Source organism: Canis lupus, chromosome 25 (assembly GCF_048164855.1).
Source record: "Canis lupus baileyi chromosome 25, mCanLup2.hap1, whole genome shotgun sequence".
Lineage (NCBI taxonomy): Eukaryota > Metazoa > Chordata > Mammalia > Carnivora > Canidae > Canis > Canis lupus.
Window position 1 is genome coordinate 42,975,137 of NC_132862.1, and position 20,032 is coordinate 42,995,168.

Here is a 20,032-nt window from a genome sequence, read left to right on the forward strand (position 1 = left end):
GCAAGTGAGAAAGGACAGGGAGGGGAAGCTTTGAAAGATGTTACAGCCTAGAGGTAGGGAAACTAATCTTGCAGATGAACACAGGTTATCTACTAAGTGGATGGATGGATGGATGGATGGATGGATGGGGCAGGTTTCAGAGGGTTCTGGACGTTCCTTCTGGATTCTGGGCTTGTCTGGAGCCAACTGGCCTGGTTGGCCAGTGCCCTACAAAGGCCCCAAAGCTTCAGCCCATTTGGTAAAGGTTTGTCTCGGGTACAAAGGACACTTTAGTAAGTGAGAGAGTCTGTGGAGCAGCCCCCAGGCCTCCCCACAATCCAAAGTGCTTCCGGCATGGGAACAAGGGTACCAAAATTGTCCTGTGGGCCATCCCCACGCCTCCTCTCCTTATCCCACTGTCCGGTATGTCTGGTGGCTACATGTTTTGCACTTTTTACTCCCTTCAAATGTAGCTCTTAGTTCAAGATCTGAGAGAGTTTGAAATTACTGTGAAAGCATCAAAGGAGACCCCTTCTCTTAAAATTTGCATATGAATAGCTGACAAAACCTTAAACCCAAAGCTCTAGTGTTGTGTTTGAGCATTGCACAAAAGGTGTGTGAAGGTCTGGGAGATAGAGGGTATTATTTGGGGACACAAAGATCTTCCCAAGCTTTCACCAAAAATACTATCTATAAGTTTTTTGTTTATTCATAAGAAACACAGAGAGAGAGGCAGAGACATAGGCAGAGGGAGAAACAGGCTCCCTGTGGGGAGGCTGATGTGGGACTCGATCCCAAGACTCTGGGATCATGACTGGAGTAGGGGGCAGACGCTCACCCACTGAGCCACTCGGGAATCCCTGCTATCTGTGAGTTTTAATGGAGCTGATAAGCTTCTGTTGTTCAGTGGCGCTGAGAAAGTCTCTGTAGTTTCCCAGAGGGTGTGGGAGGCACCGTGGGGCAGAAGAGGGTGCAGGCCCATCTCTTCCTCTCTAATTTAGGGCCTGCTTTGATTTTGATTTGTGCTAGTTCCGGGCGGGCTACCTTCCAGGTCAGGATGCTCTTTGGGGGTCTGGCTGGGCGGCGGCGGCGACGTGGGCAGGGTGACCCCCAGGCCCCAGGCCCCGGGCCCCGGAGCGTCCACATGGTGGCGTCCGAGGTCCAAAGAAGTCAGCGGGGCCCCCCCGCTTCTCCCCCAGGAATCCGCGGGCAGGACCGGGCCGCCCGAGCCCCGGACGCCGCGGGGGCCCAGCGCGGGGGGCCGGGCTTACAAGGCTGGGTGGGCCACCCCCAGACCCGGCACACACGAGTGTCCAATGCGAGCTCCAGAGAAACCCACTACTCACAGGCCCAGGGCGGGGTCGGGCGATGGTAGAGGGAGGGGACCCGCCGGCAGCCCGGGGATGGCGTCGAAGGGGAGATGCTTGGAGACTCTGGAACAAGGGGCTCTGGAAGGGTCCCCTCGCGGCAGCATCTTTAAAAAAGCAGGACAAGGCTTTTCTTGATCCCCCTTGGCCGGTTTAGGTGCAGAGGCAGAGCAACGGGCGTAAAAACCTGCCGGGCCTCCTCGCGCCAGAGGGCTCAGCGGGACGAAGCCCCGAGCCCCGCGGGCGGCCACCGGCGAGGATCGGGTCGGGGCGGGCGGGGCGGGCGGGGCGGGCTCCGGGCTCGGCGCTGGCCCTTTAAGCCGGGAACAAAGGCGCGGGAATGTGGGCCGGGCCCGCCGGCGGAGCCACCCGGCCTGAGTCACCGGTGTTTCGTGGGACTGGGGGCGTCGCTGGCTCCCGCCTGCTCCCTCCTCTGGCCTGGGCCCTGGCCATACGCACCCCCTCCGGGGCGGCCCCGGCCCCGGCCCCCTGCGGCAGCCTGCGAGGCCTGTGTGTCAGAGCTTCGCCCCCTCCACTCCCCTCCAGCCCGCAGGCCTCGCCCCTGCTCCTGGCCCCTGTCATCTGGCTCCTCCTCCGAGGATCTGGGTGGTGGTGGGGGGAGTGGGTGGGACTCCCAGGCTTTGGGCCCAGCTCTGCCTCTGGGCCTGGCGCTTTGTGCCTGGGTTTCCACACCTACGACAGAGGAGGCAGATCCCGTCCCTGGAGAGGGAGGAGGCTGTGGAGAGGAGGAACTCATTCCATCTCTGTTTCTCCCTAAAGGAACGAGCCCTTCCGAGCTGCTCTCCTGTTTTCCTTCAGTCTGAGCTGTCTTTCAGGAACCCTGTCTCTCAGGAGCTTCTTACTGCGTCCCACCCCACTCCACCCCTCCGTTTGCACTCGAGGGCAGCAGCAGGCCCAACCAGAGCCTCCAGAGTCCCTGTTCAAAATGCATATCCTGTGGGAAAGGCAGCCCACCAACATCAGGCCAGCCAGTGACACCTGAACACCAGAAGGAGGGTTGGGGTTTACCAGGCTGGAGCAGGGGTGGGTGTGTGGGCTGATGGGAGTAGGTCCAGGGTCCCGTTCTGGAACACCATGGGGCTTCTGGACACCAAGAGGTCATGGGCTTGCTGATTGGGTTGGGAAGGTGCACGGAGCCTGGAGAATACCCCAGACCCACTGCACAGGTTTCCCGGTTTGCCCGCCTCCTGGGCCTGCCCCAGCACAATCATTTCCTCTCTCTTCCTTGTCCTTCCCTCTTGTTTCTACTCAGATTTCCTTGTCACCTTGTTTGTCCTGCCAGGTCCCAGCTCCCAAGGCTGGTGTGGATTCCATCCCTGGAAGTCATGGATTGCTCCATTGTTCTGCCAGACAATTATGTGTCCCTTCATCCTTCTTGGCCTCTATTTTTGTTTCTTTACACAACTTGAGTTGGATAGGAAAGGAATGCCTCTTTTAACAGAAAAGTAAACAGATTTTTACATTGTTAAATGACATTATGGTCAGTGGAGACCACAAGCTCCAAGAGATCATTCTGTCCTTCCACGGAAACAAGGGATAAGTAGCTGTTCTACCACAAAGCCATGGCATCTACTGAGTGTTAGGACCTGGAGCCGGGAGGGAGACAGGGAGTGCCCTGTGGGGAAGGAACAGGCCAAGACCCAGGGCTTTGTGGCAGCCAGGGAGGTTATCGCAGAAGGCACCCTGGATCCGGGTTCAAACCCTGGGTCGGTTACAAGCTGGAGGTATAAGCAAGCTGGAGGTATAAGCAAGCCTATAGCTACCACTGGGCTGCTTTTCTTATCTGTGAGATGAGGAGGGTTAGAATACATGATTTCTTGGGTCCTCTGAACACAGAGTGATGTAGGAGCAGAAGCCCCAGGACTGAGAGTCTCAGGGGTGGAGGACATGCCCCTGAGAGAGGCAGAGGTCAGGCAGCTGGGGAGCCAGGCACAGAGGCAGATCCAATGAGTCACTTGCCTCAGGCAGCTCAAGGGCATCAGTGACCCTCCAGTGAGTCATTATTGTCAGCCCTGAGAAAAGCCATGTGTGTGTATCATCTCCCTGTGGATCAGCTTATACTCAAGGCAGAGGACAAAATAGACCCAGAGGAGCCCTTGCCTGTTGGCCCTTCTGTTGGTCTCAAAATGACTGACTATCCAGAAAAGCCAGGCCTCTCCTGAAAAGCAGATGGGAATGAGCCCCACCTTTGGAAGGCTGCTTTGGGAAAGGGCGGGTCCCAGCCCAGGAAGAATGATTTGCTCAAGCGTTTGGATTTGGGCGACCTACTATGCCAATGTGTTCTTAATTAGGTACCTGAACTCCCTAATCCTCTGTCAGAATTAAGTTTGAAAGGGTGCCTAGGCAGGAAACAACAAATGTTGGAGAGGATGCGGAGAAAAGGGAACCCTCTTACACTGTTGGTGGGAATGTGAACTGGTGCAGCCACTCTGGAAAACTGTGTGGAGGTTCCTCAAACAGTTAAAAATATACCTGCCCTACGACCCAACAATTGCACTGTTGGGGATTTACCCCAAAGATACAAATGCAATGAAACGCCGGGACACCTGCACCCCGATGTTTCTAGCAGCAATGGCCACTATAGCCAAACTGTGGAAGGAGCCTCGGTGTCCAACGAAAGATGAATGGATAAAGAAGATGTGGTTTATGTATACAATGGAATATTACTCAGCTATTAGAAATGACAAATACCCACCATTTGCTTCAACATGGATGGAACTGGAGGGTATTATGCTGAGTGAAGTAAGTCAGTCAGAGAAGGACAAACATTATATGTTCTCATTCATTTGGGGAATATAAATAATAGTGAAAGGGAAAATAAGGGAAGGGAGAAGAAATGTGTGGGAAATATGAGAAAGGGAGACAGAACGTAAAGACTGCTAACTCTGGGAAACGAACTAGGGGTGGTAGAAGGGGAGGAGGGCGGGGGGTGGAAGTGAATGGGTGACGGGCACTGGGTATTCTGTATGTTAGTAAATTGAACACCAATAAAAAAAAAAAATAATTAAAAAAAAAAAAAAAAAAAAAAAAGAAAGGGTGCCTAGGGAGCCCATACCTGGCGCCTGGCACGGGGTTGAACATGGGCCTGGAGTCATCTTATTGAGTCCTCACAAGAACCCTGTGAGGTTGGTGAAGGCGTGGTCATGGTGGCTGAACAACTGTAGGCTCAGAGAGCCTAAGTAAGTTGTACAAGGTCACAGAGCACGGTGTGTATCCCAGTTTTCTATGTACCAGGCCCTACCCAGCCACCTACCAGAAGTCATAGGCATACTCCCTGCATCCAAAGAGTTTAGGATGGAGGGCAGCCTGGTTGGCGCAGCGGTTTGGTGCCGCCTTCGGCCCAGGGCATGATCCTGGAGACCGGGGATCGAGTCCCACATTGGGCTGCTTGCATGGAGCCTGCTTCTCCCTCTGCCTGTGTCTCTGCCTCTTTCTGTCTCTCTGTGTGTCTCTCATGGATAAATAAAATCTTAAAAAAAAAAAAAAACACACACACAATTTAGGATGGAAAGATAAACATGTGAATTCAGAGGAAAGAAGACAATTTTTCCCTAAGGATACACGCACACTTGCTAAGGGGAGGTAAAATGCCCTTAGCAGGTGAAACTTCCCTTAGGCAGCATCCCTGAGTCCTGCATCACATTGCAGAAAGGACACTCATCCCAAAGTCAAAGGGCTTGGGTTCAAACTGGAGAGAGATGACCCAGGCAGCAGAGGAGATGGGGCTGAGAGAGAGATTTTTATCCATAACTTTTGAATTTTCAGCCATTTGGATGTTTGAACTATCTAAAAAAATAATAATCATAAATTTGAAATGAAAACAACTCTTCGCCCTAACAAGGCCGACGGTTAAAACAAAGTAGAATTTATGACTCATCATAGGCCTTGGCTTCTCCTGTCTGTGGAACGGGAGTAGTAGCTGCCCTGTTTCAAACAAAGCTGTTGTTAAAAAAGATCAATGAGATAAAATGGGTGAGTGGGCTTTGAACACTGTAAGGTATTCAAATATGAGACAAGAGAGACATCTTTCCCACTCAGGGTTATACTTGCACCTGTGGGCCTAGAGGCATTTTAAATACTATGTTGTGACTCAGGACCTGTCCCAGCCCAAATTTCGAAGGAAGGCATCACTCGTTGTCCTAGCCACCCCTGTGGTCCTTGAAATGCTTGTCTCCGCCTGCTCAGCAACCTGTGTCTTCACCCCAGCGAGCCTCTCCATGGAGCTGCCCCAGGCCTATCTGGCAGGGAGGGGAATTCTTCGACAGCCCACCTGCACTGGCCTCTGGGGTCTCTGCTGGGGCTGTGGCTGCGGACCCCAGCTGCGGTCCTCTCAGCTGGCCTCCTTCTCCCCTTCTCTGGCCTGGCGCACTCTTCCTCCTCCCGCCCCCAGGAGGGGGCAGAGAGCTAACCTTTACTCATTACCGCTCCCTTGGCCTGTGCCAGGCACAGTGATGCTCAGCAGCCCTGGGCCACACCAGATTACTCACTGTTCCCTGAACACACCCCACCCTTCCCGGCCTGCTCCTGCTCGCTCCAGGAGTGAAGGCCTTTCTTTCCCATGCCCTCTCCACCCACCAAGCCTCCCCTCCCTTCTAGAACCTGTGCCTGGGCAGGCTCTGCCCAGACCCTGGGCAAAGGCTGCCCCGCTCCGTACGGGCTTCAGCTTTGTTTAGACCTCTCTAGATGGCTCCTCCGGCCACCTACTTTACTGCGGACTCATCTTCAGTGTACTTGGGCCCCTTCTGGGCTTAGCTCAGTGACTTACCCACATTCAATGCACCGTAAATGATGATAACTTGGAATTTTTTATTTGAAAGAGTTTTGTTTTTTTTTTTCCCCCCCCAAAAAAGGTAAAAAGAAAGGATCTTTGAGGGTGGGATTTCACTCACAGTGACTTCTGGGCAAAGGGAGTGGTGTTTGGACAGTGAATCTGCCTTTAAAATAAAAGCCCCTGATCCAGGGATAGCCCTTCCTCCTGGCTGGTGTCCTGCCTCAGGGAGTAAATGACTCAGACTGGAAGCTGCTACAGAGATTCGGGCCAAAATCTGTGAAGGCCCAGACCCCTGAGGCCTGGGTCTGGGGCAAATGCTCTGACCACAGGCTTCCCCAGGCCAAGAGCAGTGGATCTCACCCTTAAAAATCAACAGTCTGTAAACCACCTCGGGTGGGGTGTCTTTTGCTTGCTGTTCCAGTAATAATAATATCCAACTAACCCAGAAACCTCCTCGAAGCCTTGGGTGCAGTCTTGCTGAGAAGCTACATCCCTTGGCCCAGGCTGCAAACCAGAGCTTTAGAGCCTGAGAAGGTCTGCAGTGCCACTGTCCGTCCACCAGCCACTCCCCCCTCCCCCTCCCTGAAATAGCTCCACCTGCCAGCCGCCAGGAACACAAGGGCTTTGGATCCCTTTGTGAGTTCAGGAGGTGAGATGGTTGCTTTCTAACAAAAGGGGGCTATATATAAAAGGAAAAGAGTGTGCGAGGAGGAACAGGAAGGCACAGGGGTTGTGATAGGAACCGCATGGGGCCTGTTTGCTCTCTCTTAGGAAGCATTTTCCACCTCCCCTGTAAGAGGTCCCCCAGTCAGTGGCTTTCAGGAAAAACCATCTCTCAGTTAGGGTCCAAAGTTAATCATGGATTTACCACATAGAAATTTCCAAAGGATTTTTCTGCTCTCTCCCAATATCCTAAACAAGAGTACTGTCTAAGTTAGCACTTTGCTCTGGGGCTTCCAGACCCATCTGGCATTTGCCCCACTTTGTTGTTGTTGTTTTTAAGATTTATTTATTTATTCATGAAAGACACAGAGACACAGGCAGAGGGAGAAGCAGGCTCCTTGCAGGAGCCCGATGTGGGACTCGATCCCGGATCCTGGGATCGAGACCTGAGCCGAAGGCAGACACCTAACTGCTGAGCCACCCAGGCATCCCTCTAGACCTCACTTTGACTTTGTGGTTCTCTGCAGCATTCCCCAGGCCCACCTCACCCATCTCCATTCATTGTAAGCCTATTCTTCTTTCAAGGGTGAAGGAATTGAGTTAAGATTTGAACAATAATAATGATAATGCTGTATGCCAGATACAACCCCCATGAAGTGGGGGGGTAACAGTCCCGTTTGACAAGTGAAGTCGTTGAGGCACAAAGAGATCATCTGCCCAAAGTCACCAGTGTCGGAATCCTAAACCTATATTCTTTCTTCTATAGGAGTGGTTTTTACAGGGTGGTCCCTGTGAAAGTAGCAGCAGCAGCACCTGGGAACCTGTTAGAAATGCAAATTCTCAGGGTCTAGCCCAGACCTACTGAATCAGAAACTCAGGGGTGGGACCCAGCAATCTATGTTTTCAAGCGATTCTCCTGCGAACTCAAGTTGGAGGGTCACTGGTCTACACCAGGCTGCCAAACTGCCACAGCCGATGCTTGCTGGCTTCTAAGCTCCGTGCTGGATTGTCAGTGAATTCTTTTAATACCTATTTTACAGATGAGAAAACTGAGACTCAGAACAACCCACTAACTTTGCTCTAGCTCCCCCAGCTGTTAAAAGTGTTAGAGCTGGGATTTGAACCCCGGGCAGGCTCTGGAGACTGTATGCTTAACCTATGACACCATACAGTCCCTAGAAGCATAGGCCACGTAAATCTCTCAAGAGTGGACATGAGTCTAAAGTATGTAGAGGTAACATATTTAGATCTTTCCACTGCGTAGTGAATAAATAGAAATCTGTATTTCCCACCAGCAGCCAGAGTATCCAGTGGCTCCTGTCTACCCAGTGCCCAGGGCTGCCTGGCAGCTGCTGATCGCGTGCCTGTTTGTAAGGGTCTGATACATTTACCCTGAGGTTCCGTTTATGTCTTCACTCAGAAACATTTACTGAGCCTTTCTTGGCCTTGTAGAACCTTGGATTTTTGTGGTGGAACCTAAATCCAGATATGAGGCCTAAACACATGTAAGTGAAAATTACTTTTAGAACAATGAATCTTAAAGCAAAATATCGACATTCCACGTGACCGTGTGGATAAGTTTTGTAGGTGCCTACTAGATTATACATTTTTTAAAAGATTTTATTTATTTATTTGAGAGAGAATGTGCACACACAAGAAGGGGGAGGAGGAAGGAGAGGGGCAGAGGGAGAAGCGGGGTCCCTGTCGAGCAGGAAGCCCAATGCTGGCTCCATCCCAAGACCCTGGGATCAGGACCTGAGCTGAAGGCAGACCCTTAACCGACTGAGCCCCCCAGGTGCCCTGTCCCCACTAGCTGATATGCTTCTCAAAGGTGCGGATGATTTCCTTGGGGTTTCAGGCAATTAGAATAAGAAGCAGTAAGAGCTGTGCCCGCAGTCTCTGGCGACCATCCAGGTGAGGAGACCTCATGAAGCAGAGCCTATCTGACAGTGAGATGGGAAAAGGGAAGGTGGTGCATTTCCCACCCCACCCAGGCTTGCCGAGAGAGCCTGCCAAGATTCCTGCCCAGTTCAGTTCAACAAACATGTTTTCGGCCCCTATCATGTGCTAGGCCTCTAGGACAGGGCAGAGATCGCTGCCTTCCCTGTATCCCTATTCTCCTAATCCCCTAAAGTGACAAGGCTTAGCGGAGAATAAAGTGTATAAAGGGGGGAAGCCAGGAGATAAAAATACCTTTTCAATCCCACCCCAGCAGCTCAACGTCATGGGAACAAGGACTCTTGGCTGTTCACTGCTGTATCGCAGAGCCTGGCACCTCGGCCGGCACACTGAATGAACCGATGATGCACTTGTCACCTCTGTATTCATTCACAGAAGCTTGACAAGCTGTGCTTCACAGGCCCATCTCTTACATGGAGCCCCTTACAGGGGCATGTTGACTTCTGACCCCCTACAGCATTAGCGCACGTGTGTGTGTGTGTGTGTGTGTGTGTGCTGCTTCTGTGGCTGCAGTGCCTCGGTACTGACATAGATGAAAATGTCACCGAGGAATGACGCTATGACACTCACTGCAGCCTCAGAGGCAGATGGGATCAAGACAGAGTGGAGTCTTTCAGAGCAGAGTCTCAGGGACCCCAGCCAGGGTGGAATCTGTCATCAGGGTCTGCCAGCCCTGCGTCGATGCCCCCCGATGGCTTCAGCCAATCCAAAGAGGTCTCGACCTTACTGCCAGCCTGCCAGTGTGCCAGGATAGCTCTGCCCAGCCCTAGGAGTCCAGCTCGCCCCTCCAGCCCAGCAGACCCCTCCTGGCTTCTCACACCTGCTGGCCCTTCCAGCCTGAGGATCTGCATGTGGAAGGGAGGTGCCAAATCAGACATCCTCCCCGCCCCGGCTCCTGTCCTCTGGGCCACAGCTCTGAGTCGTGGGCCAGGGCCTGGGGAAATGGAGGTTGAGCCAACGGTTGTCATTGAGCTCGGATCAGAACTGAGCCTGGCTGCCTTTTCTTCTCTCAGTGGCCTCGGGCCAGTCATGCAACCTCACCGTTTCTCAGCTTCCTTCTTTGTACCTCCCCACCCCCTTTGTGAGGAACTAGTGTATGGTCCAGGCTACAGACATGGAGGGAACGAACCTCTGCCAGACTCTGCCAAGCTCTTAGCAAAAATGGCCAGTGAGTCCAGGCCGGTTCTCACCCAGCCCCCAGATCTAGAACTAGATCTAGCCCCCAGATCTAGAACTAGATCTCCTGGGGATGCCGAACATGTTAAACAGCCCAAACTCCAGAGTTTTTCCAGATTATAGCCTCTCTCTTAATAGCTGCATGTGTTCGGAACTCACTGCCTTCCAGTTACTCTTCTAAGTGTTTTTACAAATTTTCTCACTTCTTGTAGGGACAAGAGTAGGTTCAGAGGGATTGGGCAACATATGTGCCATCACACAGCTAGAGATGGGGGAGTCGAAATTTGAAACCGGGTCTGTCTGAGGCTGGAGCTCAAACTCTGTTAAGCTGTGCTGTTCTGAAAGCTGCTGTTTAGCTTTTGAAGCCCAGATCTCTGAGGAAATCTTTCTTTTAGTGCCTGACACAGTATCTGACCAGTAGCGTGTGCTCGGGAAGGAAGGAAGAAGAAAGGAAGGAGGGAGGGAGGGACGGATGGAAGGAGGGAAGGCAGGCAGGCAGGTGGGCTAGCCTTGCCCTGAGCCTCTGGCCCAGACCCAGGCTGGAAGGACTCTCTTCTATAGCCCAGGGCAAAGCCCCAGGGCAATGAGGCAGTTGCTGGGTCACTGCTGTGCCCTCACTCCTGTTCTAAAAATACAAAGAGCCCGGCCTTTCAAGGCTACCAAACAGATATCCAGTTGCTCTCTGGGGTCAGGCTCAATCCTGCCACCTGGCACCTGCTCCCTCTGGGCCCCCTGCCCGAGAGCCGACCCCTGTCATCCCTGTGACTGTTTACTGCAAGACAAAGTCCAGTTTGCGAGGTAGGAGTTCCAGGGCAGCCAGGCCCAGCCCAGCACAGCCTCACACATGCTAAACTGTGGGGCACCAGGACAGTTTGGGTGGCTTTTCCCCTAAACCCAGTATTGCAAATACTTTTTTGCTGGGGTTCCATTCCTACAGCCATCGAATAAGGACAGTCAGTCTCTCTGGCTCCTCTGGAGTTTGAGCAGCAGCTCAGTTCCAGGATTTGGATACTGGCCTCGGAGGACACCAGGAATCAGGCTTCAGCACTGCCCCTCCATAGCTATGTGACCTGGGACCCGTTAGGCACCTACGAAAAATGGGAATCATGTCTGAGGCATGTGATTATAAAACAGTGCTAGTATTATCCCATTTTTAAAGAAATACATTTATATGCATAGGTAAATCTGAGAGGCTATGGGTTAAAATATTAACAATGTCCTCTCTAGACACTAGGATCTAAGGTATTCTTTTCCTTTTTTGCTTTCTCTGTATTTTCTTATTTTTCCTCAATGAACATAAATGTACAGTAAAAAAAAGGCCAATGAACAGTAAAAGAAAACATGTTAAAACAACAACCACATAATTGGTATTTAAGTGTTTGTCTGGACTTACTGGGCAGTTTGAGAATAATGTTTATGAAAGTGGCTTGTAAACTTTGAAGTGCTTTGCAAGTGTCCTGGGGTTCTCTTTCTTTCTTTTTTTCTTTCTTTTTTTGAAGATTGATTGATTGATTAATTGATTTATTCATGAGAGACAGAGAGAGGGAGAGACAGAGGCAGAGGGAGAAGCAAGCTCCTTGCAAGGAGCCCACTGTGGGAATCAGTCCTGGAATTCCAGGATCACACCCTGAGCTAAAGGCAGATGCTCAACCACTGAGCCAGCCAGGTGTCCTCCTGGGGTTCCGAATATAATCCCACCTGAGGGCACTTTCAGGCTGCAGGGATGGGGGGTTGGCGATAACTTTCTTCTACCTTCATGCTGGCAAACCCTATAACTGAGCAGTCCTGCTCTGGACCTAGTGGGTTCTGTCCTCATTTGTGGGAAGGGGAGACCACGATTGTGCATTCGACTCTTTGCCTGGGGCTTGGGCATGGCCCATGGGGTAACTACTGGCCTGCTCTGTGGATGAGTCAGCAGTATTGATTGAGCACCCACTGTGTGCAGTGCCCTGTACTCTGTACTAAGAAGATAGCTCTGTTTGCTCTCCAGTCAGCAAACACTTATTGAGCATCTATCTATTTGAGTCAAGTTAAAGCACAGAGGGCATAGTGTGGAGATGACTCATTCAGATGGGGGAGTTTGTAATAAATTATGGAAAGGGTTGGGTGCCATGTGAAATACAGACAAAGTGGGAAAGTAGGAGAACATCCATTGGGGAGGTCAGAGTAGTTTCTCATGGGCTTCAGCACCATCTCAGCTGGACCTTGAAGAATAAGTATCCTTCAGAATGTTCTTCCTCTGGTTCACAGAATCTGTCTTAGGAACCAGCACCCTAATGGGAGAGACTGGTAGATACATGCTAACTGGTTTCCGAATGGGTGTAATATAACCCACAGTAATTTTCAGGGCCCAGTACAGAATGGACATGTGGGGTCCGAGTTCAAAATTATTGAGAATTTCAGATGGTGACAGCAGAACACTAAGCCAAGTGGGCACGGTCTGTAGTGCTGGGTTCTTCTGAGCAGGTACTGTGAAGCAAGGCCAGCCTCCAAGTAAGTGTGGGAGAAGAGGATGAAAGGTTTCTTGTTGCCGTGAGGACCACAAGCCTTGGGAAACCAAGTGACCACTTTACTGTTTGCATTTTGTTTCAAAGTTGACCTCCAGAAGGTGAGGTAACCCAGCCTGATATAATTCTGTATTCACCTTTTCCCTTTGGTGGCCAGTGCAGTGTCCTGCCTCTTAAATAACGGTGCCAGAAAGGCTAGGGGCTGTTGGCTCCTTTCCCAAGGGCCAGGATTGGGAAGCAGCAAAGAACACAAATTCAGATGCCTCCAGTGGTAAAAGTGGTGGGACACGCTTCTCACTGGGAAGTGCCAGCCCCACCTAAAGGCATTCAACTTCAAACCACACACACAGCTGTCTGCCAACAGGACATCAGTTTCAGCCCTATGACTAACCCTCTCTTTTTCAAATGGGGAAACTGAGGACCAGAGCAGGCAAGGGACTTGTCCAAGGTCCCACAACTAGACAGTGCTAAAAGCAGAACACAGGTTTCCCTAACTCCCATCAAGTGCCCTTTCCCTAACGCCCGGGTGCCTTTAGGTGCCCTCCACATAGGACTAATACCACAATGGAGTGGAGTGGTCTCCAGACCTCTAGGACCTGCCCTCTTGAGAGAACTGCTATCACCCACTGGAGAACGCAGTTCACTGGGCTCTAGCAGTGTGGAGAGGAGTCAAGATCTGGCTAAAAGATGCTCACCTGCCCTACTACTATGCCTTTAGCTCCTATCATGGGCAGTTGGTAGAATTGCCGAGGATGGAGAGGTGCCTATACCAATGTCTGGAAAAAAAGCCAAAGGGACACAGTAGGTACCCGGGGGAACAAATTTTAATCCTGCTATGAACCACCTGTCCAGGAAAGAGGCTCAGACCTTCCTGTGGAATATCTTTGTCAGGGTTAAAGGGTTTTGGAGTCCTGAACTGTGTGGACAAAAAGACTAGGAGAAGCAGGAGTCAAGACTCGGGAAACCAGGGTGGGCTGTGAACAAGGAGGCTGGGATCCAGCTGGAAGCTGTCCCTTCTACAGGAAGCAGGTGCAGGAGCGCCAGGGAATGCAGACAGGTTGAGCCCACCACAGCTAAGCCCCTAGGTAGGAACAAATCCAGTTATTAATTAGCAGCACAAAGTGCCCTGAGGGTGTCAAATATTTACATTGTGCAGGACAGAATATTGACACATGTGTAACCTTATAGGATTTCCATAGCTGCCTGAGGACATAGGCTGAGGCCACACATTAAGGACGAGCAAAGTGAGCCCCAGAGGAGTGAAGCCACTTTCTGAAGGCTACCCGACTAGTCAAGTTCTAGAACTGGGACAGGAAGTCTTAGTCCACAGCTCTGTGATCTGGCTTCTGGCTATTCTCCATCCACCACCTCTTTCCAGTGCTCTGGGTTGTCTTCCCTGTCTCTGTGCCCTTGTAGTGGTAGCAAGAGAGTCTGGTGCCCTGGAGGTAGGTACATATTTGTAGAGTAGTGACTGAACATCCTATCCCCACTGTTTGGACTGTCCTTTCTTCCCCTCTTTGCTAGCCACCCAATAAGCTCTTCCTTCCCTCAAAGATGTTATTTCTAAGGCCTTTGATGGCACCTTCCATCTGATGACCGTTCTGTTCTCTCATTGGACTGTGAACTCTTCTGGGTGGGGATCTTGGCATAGAGCTGGCACTTATGACAAGTAGAAGTTGTTTAGTTTATGAAACGGTGGGGTTATGACCTGCAGGCCCAGTCTTTATTTTTATTTATTTATTTTTTTAAAGATTTTTATTTATTTATTCATGAGAGACAGAGAGAGAGAGAGAGGCAGAGACACAGGCAGAGGGAGAAGCAGGCTCCATGCAGGGAGCCTGACATGGGACTCGATCCCGGGACTCCAGGTTCACATCCTGGGCTGAAGGCAGACGTTAAACCGCTGAGCCACACAGGGATCCCCCAGGCCCAGTCTTTAGACACAAAACTGCAAGCTCACGCAGCCCGTTCCCCAAACCAAGACACCATAAAGACAACCTGACTGGGTCATTGTACACACTCCAAATGCAGTAGCTCTCCCCTTTATAAAACTCCTGAGAAGTGATGTCACCAAGATGGCAATAGAGATTTTTCCTGATTTCACTCCCCCTCACAAGAACAGCTAACAACTATTCAAGAACAAGACACCACTGAGAAGGTTCTAGAACATGGAGTAAGGCTGAAGCACCCCCCAACCCCTGCACCACAGAGACTCAGACAGACTCTATTGGAAGGTTGGATGTTAGGTGAACCAATTGTGGTGATCATCTCCCAATAGATGAAAATGAAGCCATAGTACCATATGCCTTAAACTTTCACAGTGATGTATGTCAAGTATTTCTCAATAAAACTGGGTGAGGGAGAAGAAAAAACAGGACTTAGACATGAAGAGAGAAGACAGCCACGCTAAGACAGAGGCAGAGATTGGATTTATGCCACCACAAACCAGGAATGCCAAGGAAAGCTACCATCCACTGGCTCAAGAATTAAGGATGGTTTCTTCCCTAGAGCCTTTGGGTGGGAGAAAGCTCTACTGACACCTTGATTTTGGACTTTTAGCCTCTAGAACTGTAAGAGAATACATTTTTCTTATTTTAGGCAAAATTAAATTAAATTACCTACTGAAAAAGAATCCTGGTATGCGAACAGCCAAATTAATTTATAAGACAGCAACATGGGGGAGGAGGAGGGGGGAGGGGATTCATACTGTAAATGGATTCCTGCAGACTTCTTTCAATAGCATCCTTGGTGAATATTTTTCTTTCTTTATTTTTAAAACGATTTTATTTATTTATTTATTTACTTACTTACTTACTTACTTTCTTTAGAGAGAGAGTGTGTGGGAAGAGGGGCATAGGGAGAGGGGGAGGGACAAGCAGACTCCCCACTGAGCATGAGCCCTAAGTGGGGCTCCATCTACCAACCCTGAGATCAGGACCTGAGCTGAAATCGAGTCCACTGCTTAACCCCCTGAACCACCCAGGTGTCCTGAATATTTTTCTAATCTTATTTTTTTTAATGTTTTATTTATTTATTTGACAGAAAACTACAGGCAGAGGGAGCTACAAGCAGAGAGAGGGAGAAATAGGCTCCTCGCTGAGCAAGGAGCTGATGTAGGGCTCCATCCCAGGACCACAGGATCACCACCCAGCGGAAGGCAGAGGTTTAATGGCCTGAGCCACTCAGGCACCCCTATTTTTCTAATCTTAGACTGAGAAAAGCCTTCATAAGTGTAACAGGAAATCGAGAAACTATTAAAGATCAATAGATTTGACTCCATAAAATTAAAACTATGTGAATGCATAATAATAATAGTAATAGCACATACCCCTAAAGTACTTATTTCATTCAAGCACTACACCAAGCACTTTATATGCCTGCACCCATTTCATTCTTACAGCAATCTCATGAGGGAAGTGCTGCTCCGATTCCTCAGATTATAGATGGGAGGGCCACAGGTTGATTAACGAAACTGCGGTCATCTGGCTAGTTTGTTAGAGAGCAATCAAAGCCCAAGTTGGTCTTCAGACCCTGTGCGCTAGCCACTCCCTGCACTGCCACCATAAATGTCAGAAGACAAAGACAAATTAGAAAAAAGATTGCAACACCTGGGACAAAGGACTGATTTCTCGGATATACACAGAGGTCTTTAAAGTGAACTCAACAGAAAAATAGAGAATGCCAACCAGCAGGCCACAGAAGAAGCAAATGGCTGAAGTGTGGGCCCACACGTAAGTGCATGCGTGTCCCCTACTATACTGGTGACCAAGATTTAACTGATTGATAGTATTCAACTTTGGAGATAATGTGGATAAACAAGCATTTTCATACACTTGGTGGGAATGTAAATGTAATTTACTACCAAATGTACCCAAATCACTGCAATCTTTTCTGAAGGATAATTTGGCAATTATCTATTAAAATTTAAAATATTCTCATCCATTTACCTACTAGGTGCACTTTCTAGGAGTTTCTCTCACAGAAAATGTTCCCAGAGTGCATTTCATCCATACGATGAAATACTATGTATGTCTTTAAAAAGAATGAATTAGATCCTTATACATAAATATGGCAAGATATAGAAAATGTATTTAGTGGAGGAAAAAGGCATTTTGAATATGATTATGACCCTATATTGATACAAATTAAACAAAAAAATTCAGAGTATCTGTTTTAGATTAATACATATTTGCATTAGCACAGGAAAAATATGGAAGGAATTTGTATCATGATAAGGACTTTACATTTCTGAGTTATATATTTTTCCAATTTGATTTTTTGAAGTAATCTCTGGGGCATCTGGGTGGCTCAGTGGTTGAGTGTCTGCCTTTCGCTCCGGTCATGATCCCAGGGTTCTGGGATCAAGTCTGACATCAAGCTCCCTGCTCAACGGCGAGCCCGCTTCTCCCTCTGCCTGTGTCTCTGCCTCTCTCTGTGTGTCTCTCATGAATAAATAAATAAAATCTTAAATAAATAAATAAATAAATAGATAAATAAATAAAGTGATCTCTACACCCAGGGTGGAGCTCGAACTCACAGCCCCAAGATCAAGAGTTGGATGTTCTACCAGCTGAGCCAGCCAGGTGCCCCTCAGTTTGAGTTTTTGACAACCAAAAAAGGTCATTCTTTCATAATCAGGAAAGACATAATGAAAGATAAAATTAAATGTAGATAAAGTATTTAGAGATATAAAGATAACATTAATTAAAGGGTGACATGCATGTTTCTGGTAGGGTAGCAACCCCTGCTCATTCAGTTTGGAATCTTGCCCCAGTAGGATTCACTATGAGGACAGCTTTCCAGGAATCTGGCTCCTGTGTAAGTGAGAGCACCACTGGAAACCTCCTGCACGGGTCTATTTGCCTAGTGCCCATTACAACAGCCCCCCCACCACCACAGCAGGGTGTTTGGTTGCCTGTCAGGGGCAAGAGTCCTCCCTGTTTGATGCTCACCACTGAGCATAACCCTGGACAATACCTGTTCTGACAGGTGGAGACTAATACCTTATGATCAAGATCACAACAAAGGGGTGAGAAAAAATGGTGATCATGAGTGATGCCTCTTTTCAAAATGATGTGATGGCCTCCAGGGCCAGTCTTGAGCGCCCCTCACCTTCCCAAGGTTTTTGCGAACCAACAGTGAAGGCGGTGTTCGGTGCTGCAGGCCTCTTCTGCTCTGCTCATTGTGCTCTCTGTTCCTTAAACCGAAAAGCCAGGCTGTAGCCACACACATATCCAGTTTGCATTCTTGATGAACTTTTCATTGATCTATTTGGATACAGACGTGGACTTTGCAGTCAGGATGGGGTCAGATCTCGCTTTCTTACATGAGAGCCAGGTGACCTTGGACAAGCTAAGTTCTCTGAGCTTTGGCTTCCTCAAGCACAAAATGGGAACAAATGACAGTCCCTAACCTCACCATGTCCCTGGGAGGATGAAAAAATATAATACATGTGAAATAGCACAGTGCCTGTGAATAATACAAGGGGATACTTTCACTCCTAGAGGTATTTAGAGCTGAGTTTTTAATGCTTCTGCCTCACCCATTTCCAGAAACCCTATTTTGTGATTTTGTTAGTTTTTCTAATTTATTTTGATTGTTCCTTCTTCATTCTTTCAATCTTTTACTTTATCTCTTTAAGCATATTAATAATTCTAAGTCTTCAGAATTCAGTGTATATTTTACTTAAAACACATCTCGATTCATGTAATAAATTTTTATTTATTTTTTATTTCTTTTAAAGACTTTATTCATCAGAGAGAGAGAGACAGAGACAGAGACACAGGCAGAGGGAGAAGCAGGCCCCATGCAGGGAGCCCGACGTGGGACTCGATTCCGGGTCTCCAGGATCACACCCTGGGCTGAAGGCGCGCTAAACCGCTGAGCGACCTGGGCTGCCCTGTAATAAATTTTTAAAGGTTGAAGAGAAATGCAGTCTTCCCAATGCAATAAAGTTGTGCTTGAAGGAGAGCTATTTTGCCTGCTTCAGTATTTAAAAATTATTTTTTAAGATTTTATTATCTATTTGATAGAGCACAAGCAAGATGAGCTGACAGCAGAAGGAAAGGGAGAAGCAGGCTCCCTGCTTGGGAGGGAGCCTAATGTGGGGCTCGATCCTAGGACCACGGGATCATGACCCATCATGACCTGAGCCAAAGGGAGCCACTTGAGCGACTGAGCTACCCAGGTGCCCCAATATTTAAATTTTAAATTAATTAAAATTACATAAAATTGAAACAATCCAAATGTCCATCAACTGGTAAATGGAGAAATACAATGTGATATATTCATATAATGGAACATTATTCAGCAATAAAAAGAAATAAAGTATGGATACATATTATAGCATGAAGGAACCTCAAAAGCACTATTTAAGTGAAAGAAACCAGATACAAAAGACTGTAAATTTTAAGACTCTATATGAAATGTTCGGAATAAAGCAGATTGCCTAACACAGGGCACAAATGGAAATTGATCGCAACTGGGCATGAGGAAATTTTTGAGGGTGATGAAAATGTCAGATAAAATTTTAAAATTCAGTTCCTCAGTTACATTAGCCACATTTTGAGTTGCTCAATAGTCAAGTGTGGCTAGTGGTTACTGTATTGGACAGGGGAGTTCTAAATTTTATAATTCACAAGCCTAATGATTACATATTGGGCTGTGTACCTTAAGAAATTCTTACCTTTATTTTTTTTTCAACCAAATAGCAATAAAACTCAAATTAAAGCTTAAATGACCACATAAAATAAAACTGATTATTAAAGCATAAGTGTCTAAAAACTTGAAAGTTTAGGGGTGCCTGGGTAGCTCAGATGGCTAAGCACCCAACTCTTCACTTCTGCTCAGGTCATGATCCCAGGGTGGTTCTCACAACAGAGTCTGCTTATCCCTCTGGCTTGGCTCCTCCCCTTGTTCTTGCTTGTTCTCTCCCTCTAAAAGAAATGAATAAGTAAAATCTAAGATATAAAAAAACCCTGAAAGTTTAAAAATATGCTTTTGGTACACTTTCATATCCCAAAGAATAATCTAAAATTCAAGTATACAATAGTCAAGACTGAATAGTACTTGTATAGGGTAGACATACAGATCAATAAAAAAGAATTGAGAATTCAGAAATAAATGTTCATATTTATGATCAATTGATTTTTAATAAGGATGCCAAGACAATTCAATGGGAATAAATAATCATTTTAACAAATGACACAAGGACAACTAGAAATTTATATGTAAAAGGATGAAGTTGAACCCTGATCTCACACCATATACAAAAATTAATTCAATATGGATCATAGAGGGGCACCTGGCTAACTCAGTTGGTAGAACATGTGACTCTTGATCCTGGGGTCAAGAACTTGAGCCCCACATTGGGTGTAGAGATTAAAATACTCAAAATAAGTCATAGACCCATAAATTAACCTAAATTACTCAGAAGGAAGCACAGGAGTAAATCTTTTTTGTTTCTGTTTCTGTTTTTTTAAAGATTTTATTTATTTATTGAGACACACACAGAAAGGCAGAGACACAGGCAGAGGGAGAAGCGAGGATGCAGGACTTGATCCTCAGACCAGGATCATTCCCTGAGCCGA

At 48.1% G+C, this 20,032-nt stretch overlaps 2 protein-coding genes and 1 long non-coding RNA gene across 10 annotated transcripts in view; 1 reads left to right on the plus strand and 2 right to left on the minus strand.

Moving 5' to 3' along the window:
* Positions 1-20,032, plus strand: part of B4GALNT3 (beta-1,4-N-acetyl-galactosaminyltransferase 3) — a 132,824-nt gene that overhangs the window by 99,528 nt on the left and 13,264 nt on the right. The window contains exon 20 of one of the 2 annotated variants that reach the window (XM_072799465.1): positions 18,187-18,413. The exons of the other annotated variant lie outside the window; for it this stretch is intronic. Within the exon in view, the coding sequence (XP_072655566.1) occupies positions 18,187-18,319 (133 nt within the window). The 3' untranslated portion in view covers positions 18,320-18,413. Of the gene's footprint in view, positions 1-18,186; positions 18,414-20,032 lie in introns of those variants that run through there. 2 annotated transcript variants of the gene reach the window in all.
* The window catches only part of NINJ2 (ninjurin 2), an 84,943-nt gene that overhangs the window by 2,767 nt on the left and 62,144 nt on the right, over positions 1-20,032 (minus strand). The window contains exons 1-2 of one of the 7 annotated variants that reach the window (XM_072799470.1): positions 1,806-1,885; positions 1,326-1,453 (exon numbers count right to left, since the gene is read on the minus strand). The exons of the other annotated variants lie outside the window; for them this stretch is intronic. The gene's annotated coding sequence lies outside the window, so the exon portion shown is untranslated. Of the gene's footprint in view, positions 1-1,325; positions 1,454-1,805; positions 1,886-20,032 lie in introns of those variants that run through there. 7 annotated transcript variants of the gene reach the window in all.
* Positions 18,145-20,032, minus strand: part of LOC140617684 (uncharacterized) — a 35,410-nt gene continuing 33,522 nt past the window's right edge. Inside the window, exon 2 of the long non-coding RNA XR_012017865.1 lies at positions 18,145-18,342. This is a non-coding gene — a long non-coding RNA (uncharacterized lncRNA). The remainder of the gene's footprint in view (positions 18,343-20,032) is intronic.